At 41.1% G+C, this 24,407-nt stretch overlaps 1 protein-coding gene and 1 long non-coding RNA gene across 12 annotated transcripts in view; one reads left to right on the top strand and one right to left on the bottom strand.

Moving 5' to 3' along the window:
- Window positions 1-7,375: 7,375 nt before the first annotated feature.
- kiaa1109 (KIAA1109 ortholog) overlaps window positions 7,376-24,407 on the bottom strand; it is a 70,448-nt gene continuing 53,416 nt past the window's right edge. For 7 of the 11 annotated variants that reach the window (XM_062996037.1, XM_062996042.1, XM_062996039.1 and 4 more), the window contains 21 exons: window positions 23,257-23,492; window positions 22,176-22,379; window positions 21,893-22,073; window positions 20,383-20,575; window positions 18,527-18,688; window positions 18,291-18,430; window positions 17,534-17,732; window positions 17,234-17,443; window positions 16,420-16,596; window positions 16,159-16,296; window positions 15,833-16,051; window positions 14,253-14,403; window positions 13,999-14,156; window positions 13,461-13,647; window positions 12,607-12,824; window positions 11,917-12,168; window positions 11,448-11,651; window positions 11,118-11,318; window positions 10,318-10,452; window positions 9,536-9,707; window positions 7,376-8,476 (listed from right to left, as the gene is read on the bottom strand). In XM_062996037.1, the coding sequence (XP_062852107.1) occupies window positions 8,257-8,476; window positions 9,536-9,707; window positions 10,318-10,452; window positions 11,118-11,318; window positions 11,448-11,651; window positions 11,917-12,168; window positions 12,607-12,824; window positions 13,461-13,647; window positions 13,999-14,156; window positions 14,253-14,403; window positions 15,833-16,051; window positions 16,159-16,296; window positions 16,420-16,596; window positions 17,234-17,443; window positions 17,534-17,732; window positions 18,291-18,430; window positions 18,527-18,688; window positions 20,383-20,575; window positions 21,893-22,073; window positions 22,176-22,379; window positions 23,257-23,492 (3,957 nt within the window). In that variant the 3' untranslated portion in view covers window positions 7,376-8,256. The remainder of the gene's footprint in view (window positions 8,477-9,535; window positions 9,708-10,317; window positions 10,453-11,117; window positions 11,319-11,447; window positions 11,652-11,916; window positions 12,169-12,606; window positions 12,825-13,460; window positions 13,648-13,998; window positions 14,157-14,252; window positions 14,404-15,832; window positions 16,052-16,158; window positions 16,297-16,419; window positions 16,597-17,233; window positions 17,444-17,533; window positions 17,733-18,290; window positions 18,431-18,526; window positions 18,689-20,382; window positions 20,576-21,892; window positions 22,074-22,175; window positions 22,380-23,256; window positions 23,493-24,407) is intronic. The other 4 variants (XM_062996040.1, XM_062996047.1, XM_062996046.1 and 1 more) reach the window with 2 other exon arrangements.
- On the top strand, window positions 16,544-23,842 carry LOC134315097 (uncharacterized). Its single transcript, XR_010012465.1, has 3 exons — window positions 16,544-16,618; window positions 18,272-18,418; window positions 23,324-23,842. It is a non-coding gene; the product is annotated as an uncharacterized LOC134315097 (long non-coding RNA).

Raw genomic sequence — 24,407 nt, 5'->3', positions numbered from 1 at the left:
TCTCCCCGTCCTCCTAGCTCAAAGTTTTAAGAAGTAACTGTTAGGGGTCAAGATTTTCAAAGTGACCCGGAGAACATAAGTGGTTTTTTAGGGTTACAGCGCGAACAAAAGGCCAGAAGCTCGCCCGGACCACACAGTCCACACCGTCCTCCTAGCTCAAAGTTTTAAGAAGTAACTGTTAGGGGTCAAGATTTTCAAAGTGACCAGGAGATCACAAATGTTTTTTTAGGGTTATAGCGCGAATGAAAGGCCAGAAGCTCGCCCGGACCGCACAGGGGGCTCTCCTCTACGAGACGCACCGTATGGCACTGTCCCCGTCCTCCTAGCTCGAAGTAAAAAAAAAAGATTACTGTTAGGGGTCAATATTTTCAAAGTGAACCGGAGAACATAAGTGGTTTTTTAGGCTTACAGAGAGAAGAGAGGGCCAGAAGCTCGCCCGGACCGCACAGGAGCCTCTCCTCTACGAGACGCAACGTATGGCACTGTCCCCGTCCTCCTAGCTCGAAGTAAAAAAAGATTAATGTTAGGGGTCAAGATTTTCAAAGTGACCCGGAGAACATAAGTGGTTTTTTAGGCTTACAGGGAGAAGAGAGAGCCAGAAGCTCGCCCGGACCGCACAGGAGCCTCTCCTCTACAAGACGCACCGTATGCCCCTGTCCCCGTCCTTCTAGCTCAAAGTAAAAAAAAAGATTACTGTTAGGGGTCAAGATTTTCAAAGTGACCCGGAGATCACAAATGTTTTTTTAGGGTTATAGCGCGAATGAAAGGCTAGAAGCTCGCCCGGACCGCACAGGGGGCTCAACTCTACGAGACGCAACGTATGGCACTGTCCTCGTCCTCCTAGCTCAAAGTTTTAAGAAGTAACTGTTAGGGGTCAAGATTTTCAAAGTGACCCGGAGATCACAAGTGGTTTTTTAGGGTTACAGCGCGAACAAAAGGCCAGAAGCTCGCCCGGACCGCACAGGAGCCTCTCCTCTACGAGACGCACCGTATGGCACTGTCCCCGTCCTCCTAGCTCAAAGTTTTAAGAAGTAACTGTTAGGGGTCAAGATTTTCAAAGTGACCCGGAGAACATAAGTGGTTTTTTAGGGTTACAGCGCGAACAAAAGGCCAGAAGCTCGCCCGGACCACACAGTCCACACCGTCCTCCTAGCTCAAAGTTTTAAGAAGTAACTGTTAGGGGTCAAGATTTTCAAAGTGACCAGGAGATCACAAATGTTTTTTTAGGGTTATAGCGCGAATGAAAGGCCAGAAGCTCGCCCGGACCGCACAGGGGGCTCTCCTCTACGAGACGCACCGTATGGCACTGTCCCCGTCCTCCTAGCTCGAAGTAAAAAAAAAGATTACTGTTAGGGGTCAATATTTTCAAAGTGAACCGGAGAACATAAGTGGTTTTTTAGGCTTACAGGGAGAAGAGAGGGCCAGAAGCTCGCCCGGACCGCACAGGGGGCTCTCCTCTACGAGACGCAACGTATGGCACCAAGGACGGATTTAGAATAGTCTGGGCCCCTTGGCAAAGAGTTGCCCAGGTCCCCATCCCCCCACCCCCACCCCCACCCCGTGCGCCCCCCCCCCCTCCAAAAACATAAATAAATTAATACATTAAACAACCTGTCAATAACTAATCCTAACACAAGAATCAATTTTATATAAGTTTCGTTCTACTCTTCTTTCTTGCAAAGTCATCCACTAATTCATAAAAATTAACGCAGCATCCAGGTGACAGTATTTGTAAGTATTTAGTGAAGATTGGTATTCAGAGAAACCAAGGAGCTCATCTTTGAGGGTTTGATCCTGTTTCTCCTTTCTGTTATGATCTGCCCTGGTAAAAAAGATTCTCTCTGAGGGGACAGATACACAGTCTATGTGCCATCACATGTATAAGATGTGGGTAGACTGAACACTTGGTCTCCCAGTGAACACTTGGTTCAGTGGATCTGCACTTCTCTGTAAAAGGGGTATGGCGTCACATCAATGTCAAAACTATCGCGCGCAACTTTTAACATTTCGCGTGTGTAAATATCCCTCTCGCGAGCACAAAAAGAGGAATTGCGTGCACACTGATCATAAAATCGCTCTCAAACTGTCTTTTTCACTCTCGAATGTTGTTTTTCTGCTCGATTTCATTGTTGTGCGCGCGCGCGAAAGCAAATTGCGCTCGGCTGCTCTTTCTGCGCGAGAGAAGATTTTGCGCTCGCGTTTTCAAAGGGGCGGTTTTGACAGTTTGGGGGCGGAGTCAGGGCCGGCTCTATCAGCGAATGCTATTGGCTCTATGCATGCAAGCTCTGTGACGTGTTTCCGTTTAGCCTTAGTCGGACAGTCTAGCTTCTGTTTTGTGAGAACCCCCAGCAAAGTTCTAAACACAACATGTCGTATAGCGGTGAATATGTAGAGTTTGCGTTTTCAAACACAAGATCGAGGTGGATCGGAACATTCTCAGGGTTCATGTTGAACGCTGCATTCGACGGGTAAAAGAGCATAAGTTGTTCGACATGGTGATCGCTATGTCCATTTCTGTTTACTGTGTTTTACCTGCATGTGAACTATCGGATTGGACCACTTGACAAGGCATAAAGCTAAACACTCGCCTTTATCTGCAATTTTCTTTTTTTAATAACGTGTACATTTAAATATTGTAAATATATATTATAGTTTATACTCTATTTCTGTGTTAAACAAAAGCATAAAAACCAACAAAAGCCTCTTTATTATGTAAACATCTTTTATATCTACACTCTTTGATTATTTTATCAGTTCTACAATTACAGACTGTAGTTCATCTGTTTCTCTCTATACTGTGTTAGCCTCCTTTCTGTTCTTAATAATCAGGACCCCCACAGAGCAGGTATTATTTAGGTGGTGGATGATTCTCAGCACTGCCGTGACACTGCCATGGTGGTGGTGTGTTAGTGTGTGTTGTGCTGGTATGAGTGGATCAGATACAGCAGCGCTGCTGGAGTTTTTTAATATCATGTCCACTTACTGTCCACTTTATTAGACACTTCTACCTAGTTGGTCCACCTTCGCTCATCTATTGCTGCTGTTTGAGTTGGTCATCTTCTAGACCTTCATCAGTGGTCACAGGACGCTGCCCACCGGGCGCTGTATTTATCGTCTTATTTACTCATACCAGCACAACACACACTAACACACCACCACCATGTCAGTGTCACTGCAGTGCTGAGAATGATCCACCACCTAAATACAGGTCCTTCTCAAAAAATTAGCATATTGTGATAAAGTTCATTATTTTCCATAATGTAATGATAAAAATTAAACTTTCATATATTTTAGATTCATTGCACACCAACTGAAATATTTCAGGTCTTTTATTGTTTTAATACTGATGATTTTGGCATACAGCTCATGAAAACCCAAAATTCCTATCTCAAAAAATTAGCATATCATGAAAAGGTTCTCTAAACGAGCTATTAACCTAATCATCTGAATCAACGAATTAACTCTAAACACCTGCAAAAGATTCCTGAGGCTTTTAAAAACTCCCAGCCTGGTTCATTACTCAAAACTGCAATCATGGGTAAGACTGCCGACCTGACTGCTGTCCAGAAGGCCATCATTGACACCCTCAAGCAAGAGGGTAAGACACAGAAATAAATTTCTAAACGAATAGGCTGTTCCCAGAGTGCTGTATCAAGGCACCTCAGTGGGAAGTCTGTGGGAAGGAAAAAGTGTGGCAGAAAACGCTGCACAACGAGAAGAGGTGACCGGACCCTGAGGAAGATTGTGGAGAAGGGCCGATTCCAGACCTTGGGGGACCTGCGGAAGCAGTGGACTGAGTCTGGAGTAGAAACATCCAGAGCCACCGTGCACAGGCGTGTGCAGGAAATGGGCTACAGGTGCCGCATTCCCCAGGTCAAGCCACTTTTGAACCAGAAACAGCAGCACTGGACTGTTGCTCAGTGGTCCAAAGTACTGTTTTCGGATGAAAGCAAATTTTGCATGTCATTCGGAAATCAAGGTGCCAGAGTCTGGAGGAAGACTGGGGAGAAGGAAATGCCAAAATGCCTGAAGTCCAGTGTCAAGTACCCACAGTCAGTGATGGTCTGGGGTGCCATGTCAGCTGCTGGTGTTGGTCCACTGTGTTTTATCAAGGGCAGGGTCAATGCAGCTAGCTATCAGGAGATTTTGGAGCACTTCATGCTTCCATCTGCTGAAAAGCTTTATGGAGATGAAGATTTCATTTTTCAGCACGACCTGGCACCTGCTCACAGTGCCAAAACCACTGGTGAATGGTTTACTGACCATGGTATTACTGTGCTCAATTGGCCTGCCAACTCTCCTGACCTGAACCCCATAGAGAATCTGTGTGATATTGTGAAGAGAAAGTTGAGAGACACAAGACCCAACACTCTGGATGAGCTTAAGGCCGCTATCGAAGCATCCTGGGCCTCCATAACACCTCAGCAGTGCCACAGGCTGATTGCCTCCATGCCACGCCGCATTGAAGCAGTCATTTCTGCAAAAGGATTCCCGACCAAGTATTGAGTGCATAACTGAACATAATTATTTGAAGGTTGACTTTTTGTATTAAAAACACTTTTCTTTTATTGGTCGGATGAAATATGCTAATTTTTTGAGATAGGAATTTTGGGTTTTCATGAGCTGTATGCCAAAATCATCAGTATTAAAACAATAAAAGACCTGAAATATTTCAGTTGGTGTGCAATGAATGTAAAATATATGAAAGTTTAATTTTTATCATTACATTATGGAAAATAATGAACTTTATCACAATATGCTAATTTTTTGAGAAGGACCTGTAATACCTGCTCTGTGGGGGTCCTGATTATTAAGAACAGGGTGAAAGGGGGGCTAACAATGCATGCAAAGAAACAGATTACAGTCAGTAATTGTAGAACTACAAAGTGCTTCTATATGGTAAGTGGAGCTGATAAAATGGACAGTGAGTGTAGAAACAAGGAGGTGGTTTTAATGTTATGGCTGATCAGTGATAGATGGATGGATGGATCGATATCAGAAGAAACAATAAATGAGCTGGTGTTTCAATACTTGTCCATATTGAGTGTGTAAAACAGTTTATCTCCACCTTTGCCGTTTCCCACGTTTTGTGAATCTGGCAGTTGTTTAGCATTTATTTCATGATGAATAGACCACTTGAATGGTGTTAAAGACTTGAAATAAAATCTTTTTACATTTAACTTTAAATGAAAGTCAGTTTTTTCTCTTTTGTAACATGATACAAGGTTTTGAATTGAACAGCATATTGCTGCCAGCTTGACACTGATAAATTCTGTAATGATTATGTCTTGATAACCTGCCGTAAGAAACATAAAAAAAAATAAAAAATCAAGTTCACCCTCACATTTACTACAAAAATGTTTTTTTTGGAGAAAGACATGTTAATACTGTAACATCAAATTAATTAAATGACATGAAAATTTAAAGGTCTGACATAACATTTGATAATAAATAAAAGATAACTCATTAATATATTGGCAAACAAAACTTTTTACACTTAATGAAAAGATTGAGGGTAAATTGGTAATATATTCAGTCAGATATGTTAAGTTTGTTTTATTAGGAATTTAAAGTCATGTTTTACACTTTGGTTACATTCATGACAGAAACGGTAGTTACTCATTACACAAGATTCATCAGTTCAATTCATCAATATCAATTAATTAATATAAATTATATTAATATAATAAATAATTAATATCAAACAGTCATGGACAATTTAGTGTCTCCAATTCACCTCACTTACACACTTCTGGACTGTGGGAGGAAACACGGAGGAGCACCCGGAGGAAACCCACATGGATACAGGGAGAACATGCAAACTCCACACAGAAAGAACCCAGACCACTCCACCTGGGAATTAATCACACACACATACATTATATATATATATATATATATACCTGACACTGTGCAAGGAGAAGATGCATCAAAATTAAATTGTAATGTATGCTTCAAAGCTAACTAAAACATAAATCTCAATACTGGTCTGTCAAGCTAGATGTAATGTTTGTCTAGTCTAGCAAAACAACCACTAACCAGTTTACAACTAGCCTACCTGCATGGTTATAAGGAAATGCTTGCAAACGTACTTACCTTCATATTTGTCAATGTAGCTGGTGTTGTACATTTAAAATCGTTCACCGTCAGACGAGGTTAATCTTGAAGAGAACAAGTGTAAAAGAGAGAGCCACAATATCTGCTTGTTGACAACCGGCGTCTGAATACCGGAAGTTGATCTGTCCCGTACACGAGAACCCGGAAGTAAGGCGTGCATAGAGCCGGCCCTGACTCCGCCCCCAAACTGTCAAAACCGCCCCTTTGAAAACGCGAGCGCAAAATCTTCTCTCGCGCAGAAAGAGCAGCCGAGCGCAATTTGCTTTCGCGCGCGCGCACAACAATGAAATCGAGCAGAAAAACAACATTCGAGAGTGAAAAAGACAGTTTGAGAGCGATTTTATGATCAGTGTGCACGCAATTCCTCTTTTTGTGCTCGCGAGAGGGATATTTACACACGCGAAATGTTAAAAGTTGCGCGCGATAGTTTTGACATTGATGTGACGCCATAAAGGGGCTTCTCGTGTCCAAACTTTACTGTTTCCTCTCACTCATTTTCCTCACCTTTCCAGCGTGTAATGTCTGGCTGTGTAAAGCGCTGAGTTCTCTCTCCCTCCTGTTCATGTGCACGCTGTCTGTGTGTGTGTGTGTGTGTGTGTGTGTGTGTGTGTGTGTAACCCCTCCCCTCCTGCTCAGTGTAATTACACAAACGTCACCACGTATCTTGACCAATCACGTGCGGTTTTGACAGAAAAAACCCCCCGGAAAAAAACGATCCCGTCGTTCACTTTAAAGAGCCGGCTCTTGGAGCCGGATCGTTCGCGACCGACCCATCACTAGTCAGAACAGTCATAGCTAGTTTAACACTGGTTGAATGTGATAGAAAAATTTCTTCCCTTTCGCCCTGTGGTGTGTCGCCCGACCGCCCTAAGGAACGAGCCGCCCATGCTGACAAGAGAAATGTGAGGTGCCAAGAGAATTAAGAGAGAAGGATTTATTCACAGAAGATGAGTGCACAGAACACAAGTGATATTTGGATGCATTTTCATGCAGTAAATCAATCAGAATGTCAGTACAAATGACTCAACTGACCCAAGTGAACCGGATTACATTACTGAGTTAATCAGATTAACCTGAGTGCATAAAATGAACCGAATTTACCACCACTAAACGTTTCTGCAGTGTCAGAACTACATAAACCCACAATTAAACTGTAATCGTGAATCAAGTATGATACTGAACTTATTTATTTTATATCATTGACACCAAGCCTTGATTATCATGTTTTAATGTACAATATAATGTACTAAGAAAGGAATCACAGTTGCAATCATTTTATTCAGGTAAAGCACACTGAACATCTGTATTTACAGTAGTCTATTGCACAATACATTAAAAAATAAAAAATAAAATCACCACAGGCCTAACAAGTTATGGGTTACAAGATATTAAAATATTTTGCAGTGCATGGGAATATAAATCGCATACAATATTAGAAAGATTCACATTATCAAATACAATCAGAGATTTGATCTTGTTAAAACTTGCAACTGATTCTAGCCCAGTGTAGCTCAGAATTAGTTTTATAGCATTTGGTCACTTTTAAATAAACGGTTTAAGAACACATGCTCCCACACACTGGTAGAAAAATATTCAACAGGACAATGTGTGTCCCGTTTCTGAAAATAATAAAAATATTAGTATAAAAATTAAATATGATTGGAATTTTAGTCACACTTGGGACACTATTACTACAACATGCTGTAGACTTTACAAGTAGTACATTTTAGGATTAAAATGCACAACTTAAAAAAAAAATACAATAAAAACACTTATGAAGGCTCAGGTCTCACCAGCAGTTAGCAGTAATAAAGTCTTTAAAACCCTCAAATTAATAAGTGCCTGTAATTCATGTAACAAAATCCAGCTGGCATTTAGCAGCAAGTTACATACTGATGACATTAGAGCCAAATTTACCATAATAAAGAGAGCACATTCCAAGCAAAATTGCCACATTGCACCCTAGTAAACATTAATGCCTATACTGGTACAGTGTGTGTAAGAGAGTAAGCAAACTGCACAGTATGAGTAACAAATCCAGTGTTTCACATGAGCTTATGGTAGGTGTAGTGATTAAGGGCTCACATTTAGGGAGCGAGTTGAGTTGAGTGAGAGAGGGGGAATGAAACTGAAAGTGCATTAATGTTCCTCCTTATCTCGTAGTCCTTTCTTTTCCTTTTCATCCTGCAGTGCATTTCCTAATTTCTTTATGAGAACAGACAGAACTTTATCCAGTGGGTCCATCACTCCTCTTTGCAGCCACTTAGGAATCGTAGTTCTTGCGTGATGAAAGCCCAGCTTTTGCAGAATGTAGTCCACTCCCACCGGGTCAATTTTCCGGCCTGTCCACGAAATCAACCTGAAACGTTTACAGCATTGCAGCATTAATTAGAGTTTATTTTTGGAACATCCAAGCCTGTAATATTTTCCAGCCTAACAGTAAACTGCCCTATAAAAGCAGGTAAAAAGTTGTAAATCAGTCAGGAGTCTGGATTAAATGCTGTAACGATTGTACTTCACTGGCTGTGTTTGAGGAGTTGGCAAGCTTGCAAGAAATGGTTAGCTAGAAAGTTCACGTAGGTTTTGAATTTTTTTTTATTTCATTTTAATAATATGATTTTAAAAACAAACCACTGGGTCTATACGACGGCGTATTAGGGCCACTGTAAAAAAATATATTTTTAAGTTTCGATTTCGAGAATAAAGTGATATAAGTATTAATTTTGAGAGTAAAGTTAAAATAATTTTAGATTAAAGTCAAAATGATTTCGAGATTAAAGTCGAAATATTATGGTCATAGCAACCTCCTTGTGTTAAAATGAGGTATGTTTATGATTTGGTAAACTTATACTTTCGTATCGGTTTCACAAGTAAAAAAAACCCAATCTCCTGGCAGATCAGCACCAGTTTGTTATTAGCTTAAGGACGCTGAAATGGCTTTGCAATAAACTGTGCGCCACCGGTGCGATCGGCGTCTGCGTCGTCACCAATACTTCAATCGAGGCCCCAACACCTTATGGCATATGGAATCGTACAATAAACTAAAGCCGTATGGCATCGCTATAAATGGTTTCACTGACGGGTTTAGTCGTCATGTCATGTTGACAGAAGCGTACAATACAAACAACCACCCAAAATCGCGGGGTAATTTAAGTCAGCAGTACATTAGTGTGAAGTCTACATGTGTGAAAGTACAGTAGAGGTAAGCTAACAACTGCCTAGTTTCTGAATGTCTGTTGGTTTGATTCTCATCATGGCTGAATAATAGATTCTGTCCTTCTGTTTGGTTTTCCATATCTTATATGAAGTTCTAAGAATTTCAGCTTTTTTTTTTTTTGCTATGGTGAAGATTTTCTTGTAGTTTGTATTGTAGAATTTGTTCTGCTGGGTTTTAGGTAATATGTATAAAAGTTCCTACCTCAGTGTGGGCTCAAGGTGCCAAGTGTTGCAGAGAAACTCTCTCCAGTCCACCGTGGTGTAGTTTACTCCATCCTCTTTGGGTTTCTCTTTGTCGGCTGTGCTGTCATCCTGCTGCGCCGTGGGGCTCTTCTGACCCGGCCGTGATGCAGATAAACGTGGGGCAAACAGGGCTGCAAAGATTAGAAGAAACACAATATACAATGACTTTTTGCACACAATTGTGTTGTGGATTTAATAGTTGATATAATTAATAGAACTGTCATGTTTACTTACTAACCTACACTTAATAATTTATAATGACAAAGTGAAAACACGTTTTAGAGTTTTTAAATAAATTAAAAATTAAAAACTGAAAAAATCTCTTTCAAAAATATTCAGATCGTTTTCTTAATACTAAAACCTGGTAGCAGCTATTATTCCAATAGGCTCTCCCTCCTCTTGGCAGTGGTAGCTTAGCGGTTAAAGTACAGGACTAGTAACTAGAAGGTCACTGGTTTAAGCCCCACATCTGCCAGGCTGCCACTGTTGGGCCCTTGAGCAAAGCCCTAAACCCTCAATTGCTTGCAATATATACAATTATACAATCTTAATATACACTATATATACCATCTCAATTGTAAGTTGCTTTGGTAAAGGCGTCTGCTAGGTGCTGAAAATGAAAATGTCAAATGTCCACTGCACAGGACAGGACTAATTAAGTTGTTAGCATGGCCCTTGGTAATTTGTTTGACATTGAAATGCTTTAGGATATAATGTGGTTGCTAAATCGAGATGTTTTACCCTTTTCCTTCTCCTTTAGGTAGGCAGACACCAAATCATGCAGGAACATAATAAGCTCGGCATCCATGGTAACACAGATATGATCGGTGAACTCGGTCACCACACTGCACTCCACTTTGGGCTTGCTGCTGGGGTCTGTAACACAAACACACAATGTCTAAACACAGAACCATACACCAGTGACATTACCTTATCTTTCAAAAAAAGAACAGCATGATTAAGAAGCTATTTTAATAGCAAATAAAGCTGTTTCTACACCTCAAATCCCAGAGAAGAAAAATCCAGTAATTACACCAATAAAATTATTGAGCCTGTTTTAGGCTTGGAGTCTGCCAAAAAAGCAACACTGCAGCAAAAACCACGATCCTTATGCATACGCTTTTCTGAGAATTGCCGAATGTAATGTAGTACATTAAACAATTTAGGGTGTCTAAAATGTTTTATTCTAAACACATTAATTTTGAATGCTTGACCATTGCTATATCATGCTAGCACACAACTGCTGAGTGTTTGAACTCGCACGTACGAATCTCAGCAGAGCCACTGACCTGGCCGGGCATCCACACAAACACAATTGGTCGTGTTTGAGAAAGGGAAAGTGCACAAGTCAGGGTGGGGAGTCTTATCATGGCTCTACATTTGCAATGTGGCTCTCTGTGGGAACCAAACACTAGCAGGTAATAAGAAGTGGGTCATGAGGGGATCACTGATCAGATCAGGGGTCATGCTAGCAGCAGCAATTTCACAATCAGGAGTTGGAAATGACTGGATTGGGAGATAAAGAAAGGAAAATCATTTGCCTGTACCACTCAAAGAGGGCTCCTCAGGGTCCTGCACATGGATAGATTTGAAGTCAAGCTGCATCCTGGGCAGAGCAAAGATGGTCTCAGTCTCATGGTTGTAGCTGGAGGAGCCTCGGAAACCACTAAGCAGGCTGGAGCTCTTAGCTGCAGCACCACTCTCTGAGTTATTAGCATCCACATTGCGCAGCAGATTCAGCTCTAAGGGAAACAGAAAGAAAGAGATTAAGAAATAACATAAATAAAGTACAGTGAGGAGGAAGTGAGGAGTAAAGATAATAAAACAAAGCATAGGTTAGAGATTATGGTGTGTGTGTGTGTGTTTTTTACCTTCATTCCTCATCGCAGTGACATAGCTGAACCACTCCTTGACTGTGGCCACTCCGTGGGGTGGGTTCTCGTGGCGGCGGCGGGTAACCTTTGTGATGGTTGCCATGGGACTCTCCAGTGCACCACATGGCTTAGTCACCATGGTATTGTGTCCAAGGTGAAAGTCTAAAGTCTGCACAATGTAGGTTGAGTCATCACTTGAACCTGAGGAGAGAGAAAAAAAGAGAGAAGCTTGTTGGTTAGAATTTTAAAAATATGACGTGGTTGTTAACAGTCTGGTTATGAGTGAGCAACTCTCAAAACATAACCACATTCTTGCATATTTTTGTTTTCTGGACAAACCCTTTTGGGTGGAAGACATGTAGCTTAAATGACACATTTGCTCTGAATTTTAGACCAATGTGCCATAAATTATTGTTGTACATCAGTATCACCTTACACAGGTCTAAAAAATATAAAGCTTTAGTACCATCCTCCCAGATCTTCTGTGCCTCCGTCCAGAAGGCAATGTTTGGCTCCTCTAGGTGAAACAAAACCCATGACTTGGAGCGAAAGTTTGGCCCATGGAAACAAGCCAAAGTCATGTGGTTTCCATGGAGACTCATTGAGCCACCTAGTTGCACAGCATCTTCAGGCAGTGGCATCTGAAAGAGTGAGATGTGACAGCCAGCCACCATTTTTAGTACAGCTGGCCAATGGCGATGATGAGCCGCATCCATATCTGAAACAGAAAAATTATATATTTATTAAAACTCAAAATTAGATTCTGGTTCTTATAGAGGCCTGGTAACCTTTTTTTTTATTTTGCAGACTAAATTCAAGCTAATGATCCAGTGTAGTTAATGGTAGTGAATGGTAGTCATATACAGTGTAAATGTCTGGACAACTCTGGTCAAATTCCATGTGTTGTTTATTTTCTAAGTAAAAATAATGAATACATATTTTACAGGAAACAAAGTTACATATGGAACTTGTCTGCAAACATAATTAAATGTGAATATGCCACATTTGGTCAATCAACCATTGCATTAAAAAGTCCAGTATATTTGTTTTCTGTAGATGTCGTGTTCACTTAAATTTACTTTGGGCACAGAGTGTCAAAATCTTCACATAAGACACATAGAACAGTTTTGTGACACAGACACATATAGACACTCACATAGTTCAGCAACTCCTTTATCCACATTAGGTACAGGTGTTTTTGGGGGCAGGTAGGGCCCTGGTCCCCAGGTGGACAGGGCGCGCTTGCTGGTGTCAAACTGCTGAGTAAAGAACTCCTGCAGCTTCATGCCGATCTTGATAAGATCAGGGGTGGTGGAACGAGAGATAATCACCTGAAAGATATCCCACTGCAGGTCTCCATGCACAAAGATCTCACTATAAAGCACATACAATCACAATTAAGAAATGTAGGGATCATAAAGTGACCATGATTGTGACATCTAAACACATACTTATTATGGGCCATACAGCTACATGTACAGGTTTTGGCATTGTCTCCCTTTTCTTCATATTATAGTTGTATTCAATTCCCCCAACTGCTGCACACCTCCACCCTGATATGGGGAGCGCCACAGACTTTCACTACATGAAGTCGCTGACAGCTTCTTTTTACCTTCCAGAAATGGGGTCTCTCAGAATGCAGTATTGCATACAAAGTGTCACACACTACTATCTATGACAAAATCATGTCTGTGTGGGGGTCCAGTTGGGCAATAGCACTCTTGAGATCTTACCGGTGGTGAGCTAGCACATTAGACTAGATTAAAAGTGCTCTCTTTAATATTGTTTGCACTATTCAAAATAAAAAAATCAAAGTAAAAAAGCTCACACAGTTACAAAACATTATAGAATGAAATCTCATAACCATTGACTATATAATGGTACCACTACTCTAACAGTGTTTCTAGGGAAAAAGCTTACTGGTTTACTTATCAGGCATCGGTGGGAACTATGGTGCCAGTTATTTCCTATTCTGTGATGGAGCTGACTGTATACTTCTGAACTTCCTACCTTTTCTCTGACAGACCAGCCTCAGTGCAAAGATTGACCTTCCACTCATCCTGGAGCTGCAGGTCAGCATTGCTGAAGACCCCCATCAGGATGCTCGAGCCCATGTAGTCCAGTCGAGCCTCTGTTGAACCCATGGTAATCTGAATCTTATGGCTGGGTTGCTGGTTGGGATGTTCTGAGATGTGGGCTAAAAGAAACCAGAAAACACATAAAAGAACACGTTACCAGCAGTGTTTTCCAGTAGGTCTATGCCACTCTGCTACTGACCAGCATCAAATCGGATTGGCTTTTTTTTATGATCATGCCACTGACCTGTCTTGCTGTATGTCCAGTATTTTATGATATGACAGGCTGAACCTGTTACCTTTACATCATTTACTGTGAGGATATCAGTAACAGACCACTATCAGTAAAGCTTGGCCAGCATTCAAAGCTTTGACATCGGATTGTATTAAAGGCATTAAATAGGAAATTTCCCAGTGGTCATTTTAGCAAGGACCTGATGTATGCATTTTAAAGTTCCCAAGATGCTACTTACAGACCATCTCGAGTGTGTTGACGTCTATGTTTCCTCCCACCACTCCTCCTTTAGAGTCCAGTTTGGAGCGGCCCAGTCCCACAGACATGCTGATCTCTCGATCTCTGTTACTGCCCACAGACAGACGCCCCTGACTCTTTAAACCACTTGTAGTCCATCTTCGCAAACCCACAAACACATAAACACACTTTAAAAAGAAATGAACTATTTGAATGATGAATTAATCATGTGGTAAAACATGTAGTGTGTCGTACGTGTTGTTGCCCATGACATTGCTCATGTTCATTTGAACGGTGAGCTGTTTGAGGTTGATGGCAAACACCACCAGTGTCTCCCATGGTGATCCCTGTTGTGCTGATGCCTTGTTATTGCGGGCGGCTGGGGTGGACGTCTTGGTCACAGAATCTATAGAGAAGACAATACTGTTAGCAAACGTCAGACATGCATCTCTTGTTGTAAATATTGGAAATTGTTGTAAATACTAATATCTGTCTAAAATGATCTGTACGTTTAAATATAATTCTGAATCATGTTTTACACTTTCAACATGATTTAATTAAAACTTTGTCTTAACAGTGAAAACAAGGGCAGTTGTAGCCTAGTGGTTAAGGTACTGAACTAGTAATCAAAAGGTCTCTGGTTTAAGTCCCACCACTGCCAGGTTTCCACTGTTGGGCCCTTGAACAAGGCCCCTAACCCTCAATTGCTCAGACAATATACTGTCACAGTACTGCAAGTTGCTTTAAATAAAAGCATCTGCTAAATGCTGAAAATGTAAATATATATATATCTTATGTGGGTGTGCATATAGGATGACATGTAGAGGGGAAAAAGTTAAGCTTCAAGTTAAATTAGCTTTTTTGTTGCTTGGTGCCCTTATGATTAATAAAACTAATCACTAAATATCACTACAGAAGCACTTATGTAAGTCGCTCTGGATAGAAGTGAATGCTAAATGCTGAAAATGTAAATGTAAAAAAACAACACAACAAATACACACAGACCAAGCATAACATTATGACCGCTGACAGGTGAAGTGAATAAGACTGATTATCTCTTCATCACGGCAACTGTTAGTGGGTGGGATATATTAGGCAGCAAGTGAACATTTTATTCTCAATGTTGATGTGTTGGAAGCAGGAAAAATGGGCAAGCATAAGGATTTGAGCAAGTTTGACAAGGGCCAAGTTGTGAAAGCTTAACAACTGGGTCAGAACATCTCCAAAACTGCAGCTCTTGTGGGGTGTTCCCGGTCTACAGTGGTCAATATCTATTAAAAGTGGTCCAAGGAAAGAACAGTGGTAAACCGGCAACAGGGTCATGGGCGGCCAGGGCTCATTGATGCACATGGGGAGCGAAGGCTGGCTTGTGTGGTCCGATCCAACAGACGAGCTACTGTAGCTCAAATTGCTGAAGAAGTTAATCCTGGTTCTGATAGAAAGGTGTTAGAATACACAGTGCCTCACAGTTGCAGGGCTGTTTTGGCAGCAAAAGGGGGACCAACACAATATTAGGATGGTGGTCATAATGTTATGCCTTATCGGTGTATAAGACTATTGCTGACTATTTTGGATAACCTGCATTTGTCTTGAACTGCAGCTGGCCAAATCAGTTGATTTGAATCCTAAGGACTTATTTTTACTGGTTACAACTTATTAACCGATGTTTGTTTTAAAAAAGAAAAAAAAGCATATTTGATGCTTAATGTGAAACATGGCAATTTACAGCCAATTTTCTCCCAAACAGCAAAATAAAGTTTAAATAAATAAAATAGTTAATTCAATGTTTCTTTATAGGGAAAAAATAAAATAAAACCCTGGGTATTTTTATGTACCTCTGCGGGGTGCGGATGAGTCTGACACACTGCGTGAGCGTCCCATAGCCGGGGATTTAAGGTGTGTGTGGCTGGGTGGGGTGGAATCATTAAATACGCTAGACGAAGTATGCTGGGCTGACTGACTGTCCCACGTCCTCCAGTAGGCTTTTCGGGAGGACTCAGGAGACAGGTGCTGGGCTACACTCTCAGCTGAGTCTGGGGTGGCTGGACCTGATGCTGAAACACGTAAGACACAACATAAGACACAAGCATGGCATTAGCAAGGTCAGCAAAAAAAAAAAAAAAAAAAAAAAAAAAAAAAGAACAAGGTCAGCATGACCAACCTGGTAGGTTGATGGTCTGGTCTCCTAAAAACAATCTCCTAGCAATACTGCGACGGTACCAGGCTCTTGGGAAGGCCAAGATCTCACTGAGGCGTCTCATGTCATACTTTAAGGAAGCCGAGCCGATATCACACACAGCTAAATGAGAAGACACACATAGACAGCCTTCATCAAATCCAAAATGTGCCAGATGTCCAGATTAGCATTAAAAGGTTATTTACTGCTGTGTTAGTATTGAAGAACTGAAGGGTGTTCACGCACCTGAGATGTTAATGAGTGTGGTGTCCATCTTGCCTCCTTTGCCGATTGTAGAGGTGTCAAAAAAGGAGACGCATCCCGTCCGCCTCATCCTGGACAGACTGACTTTAACAAACTCCAGGTTAATAGAGAGAGAATCCTTTCTGCCTGTCACTGAGGTGCTCTCCTCCTCCACTGCTCCTGAATCAGTATGTAAAAGCATGTAAGACATCAACTGCTCACTGTTCTTGTTTTTCAGAGTTTTTATTTATTTAAATAAACATTCAGTGTACATTTACATCACATTTCCGAATAATATACATGCTTACGTTTAGTTTAGCTACTTGCTTCGAATATTTCCAATTCCCTAATGTATCACCACCCCCACTCTAGACGAAAAGCAGACACAGAGCTGTACCACGTACAGAACGACACACTAAGCCCTATGTAATTCCCCCACCACCCTTTCCTTCTCAAGCTTCTTCCTTACTTACTTAAACTTACTTAAAATTACAGGAAGAAATCTTGAGAGGAACCAGACTCAGCAGGGACCCAACCTCCCTGGGAACCACTCCGTATTAATGCCACCCAGGTACCCAAAACATTAATATTTTTAAAATCATATCAGTTGAATTCATTTCAGTTTGAACATTTAGTCACTCAGTAAAACTCAAGCATACTTTAATTTCTCACGCACTTTGCTAAATCTGACACAATTACTTTGTAACCAGGTAAAAAGTCACAGCCACAGTGCACTATACGTAGGTTGTGTTAAAGCATCAATAAATAATATACGTGGGTTGTGTTGAAGCATCAATAAATAAACTTTATGTCTTACCCAGAGGTCCTGGGCCGGGTGGCAGGCCAGTTACAGCAGACTTAGCAGACTGTTTACCAGCGCCGTATGGATGAAACACGTAGAGAGAGAAATCAGACATACACGCTGTAAAGCTCAGCCCTGAGGAGTTGGTGGCTGGGCCAGTCAAATCAGACTGACTGCTGCTATGTCGGCTCCGCCCCAGAGGACTACCGAAACCGGAGGGTGGACCTGAAAAACGATTTAATTGGCCAAAGTTTGCTACAAAAATACAACTTTAAAGCATCACACAGATAAATCCGTAAATCAGATCCTTCCTACCTTTGCTGCCAGGTATTTTGAAAGCACTGTGCACAGACGGGGGTGTAGAAGAAGGTGTGTGCTGGTTGTCTGCCGGGTGGGTGGCGCTAGGGGGTTCCAGCTCACCTCTATTGGAGGAGAAGACGAGGTCCAGAGAGGGCAGTTTTAGCATGCACTCCACACGGGACATGGGCAGACAGCTGAAGCGTATCTGAGATGGCTAAAAAAAAAAAAAAAAAAAAAAAAATCCTACTTTACAACATGCACATAAACTATCTGCCTGTATGAAACAAAACAGGACAGCTGCCAATTAACTTTTGTTTTGTTAGAGCATGAAAGGTGCATTTCTTTGTATATATTAAAAGTATATATTAATATAAGAAGTATATATTAACCAATTACAAATCGGGGCACTTGGGTGGTGCTGAGATTCGGGGTTTAGATCTCAGGGTGATCTTGGCCGGTCATCTATACAAACAGGATTGTCTGTCTGTGGGGTGGACATGGCCAAACAGCCTATCCATTAGGAGGGCGCTCTCAGTGCCGATCCAAAGCAGATAAAATAAGAGGGTTGTGCCAGTAAGGGTATCCTGCGTAAAAACGGTGCCACATAAGGTATGCAGACCAGAATTATTTGTTCTGGTGACCCCTACACATGGCAGCAGCCAAATGCATTTAGAGGGGAAGAAAACCAGTTTTGAAAAATCTAGATATCAATTACCATATATCATATCCAGATACATTTCTGTTTAACAACAGGAGATGCTTTGTGTAATACCTGAACCCGGACATAGACAACGACATCCACGGGGAATGACGAATATGAAGAGGTCGAGGACGACACCAAAGAGACCTGAGACTCCTCCAGTGGATCTACAGAGTCGAAATGTCCGACGTCCTCCTCAGGTGCACTCAGTGCTACGCATACATAAACATAACAAATAAACATCTAGTCTAGTTTCTTTCCTTATAGACTGAATAATTTTAAAAATATGTTAGTGCACAGACACATACTTGTATAGTTCCTGTCCACTGGGGTAATAGGGATGGTCTCTAAGGCTTTCTCAAGAAAGTCCAGCAGACAGGGACTAATCACCATTTCTTCTGGAAGCGTCTGGAGGGCCACCCATGCATAAAGCTTAGCTGTCTTTACCCCGACACTCGGCTTACCTTTAGCTACACACACGAACACACATGCAGTAAGAAACCTTCGTAATAGACATAATAAGGACAGATATTATTACTTATCCATGATCCTCACACACACAGTCAGCTTTAAAATGTTGTGTCTGCAGGGCAAGCTATTAATGCACATTTGCATTGTAGCCAGAAACCTTAAAGCAGGTAGTACAAAGTCTACATGCAAAAAGAATAAAATAAACACTATTAAGAAATAAACATGCCACAATTTAGCAATGTCTTTGCCCTTATATAAAAATACATTACCAGGACAATTTTCAGTTGGTGAGCAAATGTAATAGTGATAAAAGACCTTATTTACACCTTTTGTTTCATGAGTCTTGTATCTGTATTAGATCCTGAAAACTAACCACATCGAAATCAACTGGATCTTCATATACATAGGAAATTGATTTCTGGTAATACACATACTATGCACTGTTCTTGATTTTTAGTTGTCCTATGCAAAGCTGGTCCTTTTTTAAAAGTTCTAAATTTAAAGAAAAATTGCTTGGGTGGCAGTTAGCCTCATAAAGAAGACATCTATGTAAATTGAAAAATACACCAGCAACAGTGGTTGTGGTCATAGCATGCATCAGGTTGGACACTGTCAGTAATGTGGACTGCATGGGTATTCACATATAGGGCACACATATGGTGCAACACTGATGTTTTCATCCTATCTTAAAGCATTTACAAGCTCAAATCTGGAAGATACGAGAGCCATCTATTGCTGGGGGACCAAAATAGATCTTAAGAGTCTAAGTAGTAATCACGTTTGCTTGTAGACATGACATTTAAGACATTTAGGAGCTTTTATCTAAATCAAATTTAATCTAAATACAATCAAAGCAGTTGAGGGTTAGGAGCCCTGTTAATGGGCACAACAGTGGCCACCTGATAGTGGTGGGGCATAAACCAGCAACCTTCTGATTACAAGCACAGGACATTAACTAATGAGCCACCACTGCCCGAAACATTATTTTTGCATTTTCCCCTTTGTCTCTCAGTCTAGTCATTTCGAGCTCCCCACTGAAGTTCCACTACTGCTTGCACCATCCCCATTCTTGCCAAGTAGAGCGGCAGCCTCAGACAATCACCTGCCATCACAGTGATCACACAGAGCCGTACTGCATAAGGAGAGACATGCTAAGCCCTGTGTGATTTCCCCACCACCAGAGGCCGGTCTACAAAATTCCCAGAACTGGCATATCACAACAGCTTCGAGGAGACACCCCATCTGACATTCTTTTTCTTAGACACAGCCAATTGTCTCCATTGGCTGCCCGGCCAGGTTGGTAGCACTGATGAAATTCACACTTGTAATTTCAAACACTAAGCAGTGATGAGCTAGTTGAATTACTCATTTGCAGTGCATGTTATGTGGATAAAACCCGAATATAATCCTGATACTTGAGACATGAAATGACCGGCTGTAAATAAAGTCTCTGGAAGGACATTAGGTAATCATGCTGAGCTGCACACATACTGACATAACACAATACTAACTTATATAGACAAGTATAAGAAACCACAAGCTGAAAAAGAAGGTTCCAAACAGATGAGCATGCAGTGAAGAAGCCGTGCTGTATGGCTGGCAGCGCTCTGGGCATGCTGGCTCTGCTGGAAGCATGCAGAAAGCCAACTGGAGCACACACACAGACAGACATAGATACAGAAAGTGTGTATACCTGAGGTTAGAGGAGGAGGGGGTTGGGGAGGAGGGGACAGGAGGGTGTTAGTCTTGCCAGGTGCCATGGCCACTGGGCTGGGCAAGTCTTTCATACCATACAGCTTGGACTCTTTGGAGAGAGTTCTGGGTAAAGAAGAGCCACGTGAGGTGTTGGGCGAGTCAGTCCTCAGAATCTTGGAGTTGTAGTGCAACTGTGGAGACACACACAATATTAAATGAGTTAAAAGACTGAATGGAGGTCTTTTAGTATACATATACATATAGGGAACACATATGGTGCAACAGTAATGTTTTCATCCTATCTTAAAGCATTTACAAGTTCAAATCCAAAAGCTAACAAAGCCATCTATTGCTGAAGGACCAAAAGAGATCTTAACAGTGTTTCATTAGGAATTAATCAGCTAATTCCAAGCATGGTCAAATAACGATCACCTTTAGTAAAAAAAAAAATCTAATGTAGCAAACAAGTTAGAATACGAGAGTATAAGGAAGCTAAAGCTAACGGTTTGAAAACCTAATTAATTGCTTAGTTTGGTGTTTTCTCCAAACCATGTATGCAGCAAAGACAGACCTGCAGAACACCTTACAGCGCTGATTGGTTAATTTTGCCATCTACATCATGGCTGTTTTTTTTTTTTTTTACTCCTGTTTACAATGCCTGGTGGTGCCACAAAGAAAGTTTTTGCCTAAACTGAGAGAAAAAACTGTGCCAATTATAATTTTGTACCACAGCACTGCTGACTTCTTAAATTCTGTTCAGATGCTGAGAATAGTCGAGCTCTGACAAGTAGTGTCAGCTTCTTCTTAATCACTTCTATACTGATAACCTATTTACAGAGATTTGACCGTCGCCTAAGATTAAATGCATTATAAACTCTAATCATCTCTTACCTAATTTTTCAGACATGGAAACATGACAGTACATTAAAGAGTATTGAGGAGTTCAAAGCAGAACATTTTCCACAAGATTAAAACATCTTACATGTTACACTATTGTGGTGTTTTCACAGTCAGTTGTAATTGGCCCAGCAAATGTTATTTAGCTTCACGTTTCCAAAGCCAGAGACAGATTTGATGGATATTCACAACTCAACATGAATCTTAAATTAAGTGAAAGCAGAAACCTAAAACAAACTCATTGCTATTTCTACCTTTCGTGTAGTCGTCTGCTGTACAAGTATAGTGTGTGCATTTATATGCTTATACACATCTGTGTATTAGCAGCCAGGTGATGGAATGAATGTCTGTCTTCTCTGTCTAGTCATTTCATGAGAGATTCAGTTGTTTAAACAGACCCACCTCTTCACTAAGAACTTTAATGGACGCTAAGCCTGCATTCACTATGTCTCCTTGTTTAAAAACAATCTGTACTCCTACCTATGTTTTTCTAAAGAGGTTTTAGCAGATTTATGAAGTTAGACTTGAGTAAGGAACTAAGGAAGCACTTCTGTAAGTCACAAGTGCTTCTACTAGCCCATCTAAATATACTATACTGTTCAGCTGCAGACCTTGACGTCCACTCCAGGGATGTAGAAGACTGTGTTCTCTGTGTCACTGCTCTTGCTCTGGAGGGAGGAAGGCACTCTCTTGGAGTTTAGCATGTTCGAGCTGGAGGTAAAGCTGGGCTGCAGCTTTCGCCTCTTTGGGGGAGAATCCTGATCCAAACTCCGCGAGCTTCGATCACAACTTCTACAGGAAAGAGGGAAGAAGTCAAATGTGCTATGAAACCACCAATCGAAAAAATGTATACCAGAACAATGCATGTCCATGTTTGTATGTGTGTGATTGTACCTGCGTGATGCAAGCTCCTCATTCTCTGACAGCTGGGTGCTGGGGTGTAGCACACACTTGCCACTGTCGATCTCTACACGGACGTCCAACTCAAAGTCAATGTTCCGCTCACTGGGCGGAATCACTGCTCCACGCTGTGAAGGCGTGCCCGGCCAGCGCTCACTAAATAAGGCTGCTAATCCTATAGACTTCCTCTGAGATGTTCTGAGAAACACAGACACATGCACATAGTTTGTGGAACATTGACTTTGTGGAAGCATTTTGTCATGTACAACAGTGTCTAAATAATAGTGGTTAAGGTACTGGACTAGTAATCAAAAGGTCGTTGGTTTAAGCCCCACCCTTGCCAGGTTGTCACTGTTGGGTCCTTGAGCAAGACCTTAACCCTTAACTGCGTACACAGTATACAGTACACTGCCTAATACTTGGGACTAGCACTAAGAACGCACCGACATACGCACCTGCCAATGGCTAGGCTGTACGGCCAACCCCCTTACCACTAAACATAGCCAATTATGTCAGTGTAGATGCCTGACCGGCCAGTAGCATGGCTGGAATTTAAACCCCGGGTCTTAAAGGTAATTTGTTAGTGTTTTTTCCTGCTGTGCCACCCAAGCACCAAGATTCATATAAATGACAAATTAAATGCCATAATACAGTTTTTGGTGTACGTATTTTTCTGAGCCAGTTCTAAAACTGCATATGCATACATGTAAACACAACAATCAAAGGAAGTCAAGACACTGGATTCCTGAATGATGACACTTGCATCTTTAAAACTTACTTAAAACACACTGCTCGCCTATTTTAATTCTAAAAAAATAATTCAGCAGCTAGAAAAGTTGATGTATGACGCTGCCCCAAAACCTGATGTCTTGTTTCAGTATCCTCAGTATTTTAATTCTAATACCAATCCATTTCTACCATCCAAGAAATGGCTTTCGTGTTGTAGAAATGGTATAGTTTTAAGTACAATTCCAACTGTACATCCCAATACAAAAAGGGTACAATGAGATCTGGATCTGGGATCATGATTTTGCCTCACTGTGTGTAGAAAATCTGTGTGAAGTATGCCTCTCACCCTGTCCGGCGGGTAAAACCAGGTGCTCTCTCACGGTCAATCTCTTCTTCTTTGTCTGTGTCCTCAGAAGAAGAGGTGGACAGGTCATCACGGCGACCGTCATCAGGCTGGAAGGGAATGCTGGGTGAGAAGACTTCAGGTGTGCCAGGTGCACTGAACACTGAGCATGATGGGCAATGGGGAGCATGATCATCAATGCTGACAGACAACAAGTCCACCTCTGTCTCCTCTGGGAACTTTAACAGCCAGTGAGAGTCAACAGTTAGAGAATTTATCTACACATCTCAGTCTATCTATCTGTATATCTACTATCTAATGATTTTTAGGAATTTTGTCAAGTCTGTTTTACTGATCCAGCTGTAATTTACAGATCTTTCCATAAGGTTTCACCTGGTAGTATATGCTGAGCCAATTGTTTCTTACCTAGCATAATAAATTAAAAGCTGTCTAAAAAACTTGAATAACCTGTATATATGCACTAAAACGCATCTATCTATTATATCCAAGTGTCAACCAGGGCTGCAACAAATAAATGATTGCTTTAAAAAACAGCACAACAAGGAGTCCACTACAGCACTAAGCCAAGTGATCAATAAAAGACTTGTGTCTAGGTAAAAATCAAAATCAAACTATACTGGTTTCTAATGATTTCTAATCAGCAGTTTGTTATTAAAGTGAGGCCGACAATATCACTTCAGCGCTTTAAAGCAGGTAGCAAAACCTGAACATTACTCCAGGTCACTACTCCGCTAGGCTTTTCGTTTGTTAAGTAGCTATAGCAAATTAAGTGATTAGGGGAATGCCTCTGGTTTCCATAATAAATATAACTGAAACCATAATACATTTAAAAATAGAACAAACTGGGTGGCAATTAAGTTTACGAAGAAGTTAAAGTGGTTAAAGTTTTTTTTTTTTAAACATGTTTTGCAGCCCAAGTCTCCACCATCATATAAATCCTTTCCATATCATCTTAACTCATCCAGATAATCCTATAAAAAGTAAGTGCTGATGGCAATTAGGGATGGGCATTTTGCTTATTTTGACAGATCGACTGCTTAGGAGAGAAAACAAACAGCACTATTTGGTGCGTATTTGATCTATTTAATATTTTTATTATTATATTTTACTTTAGAATTAGCTGTGCGCTAAAT

The sequence above is a fragment of the Trichomycterus rosablanca genome, chromosome 5 (genome assembly GCF_030014385.1).
Source record: "Trichomycterus rosablanca isolate fTriRos1 chromosome 5, fTriRos1.hap1, whole genome shotgun sequence".
NCBI lineage: Eukaryota > Metazoa > Chordata > Actinopteri > Siluriformes > Trichomycteridae > Trichomycterus > Trichomycterus rosablanca.
Note: the sequence above shows the minus strand (reverse complement) of the source record. Positions and strands in the feature narration are given on the sequence as shown.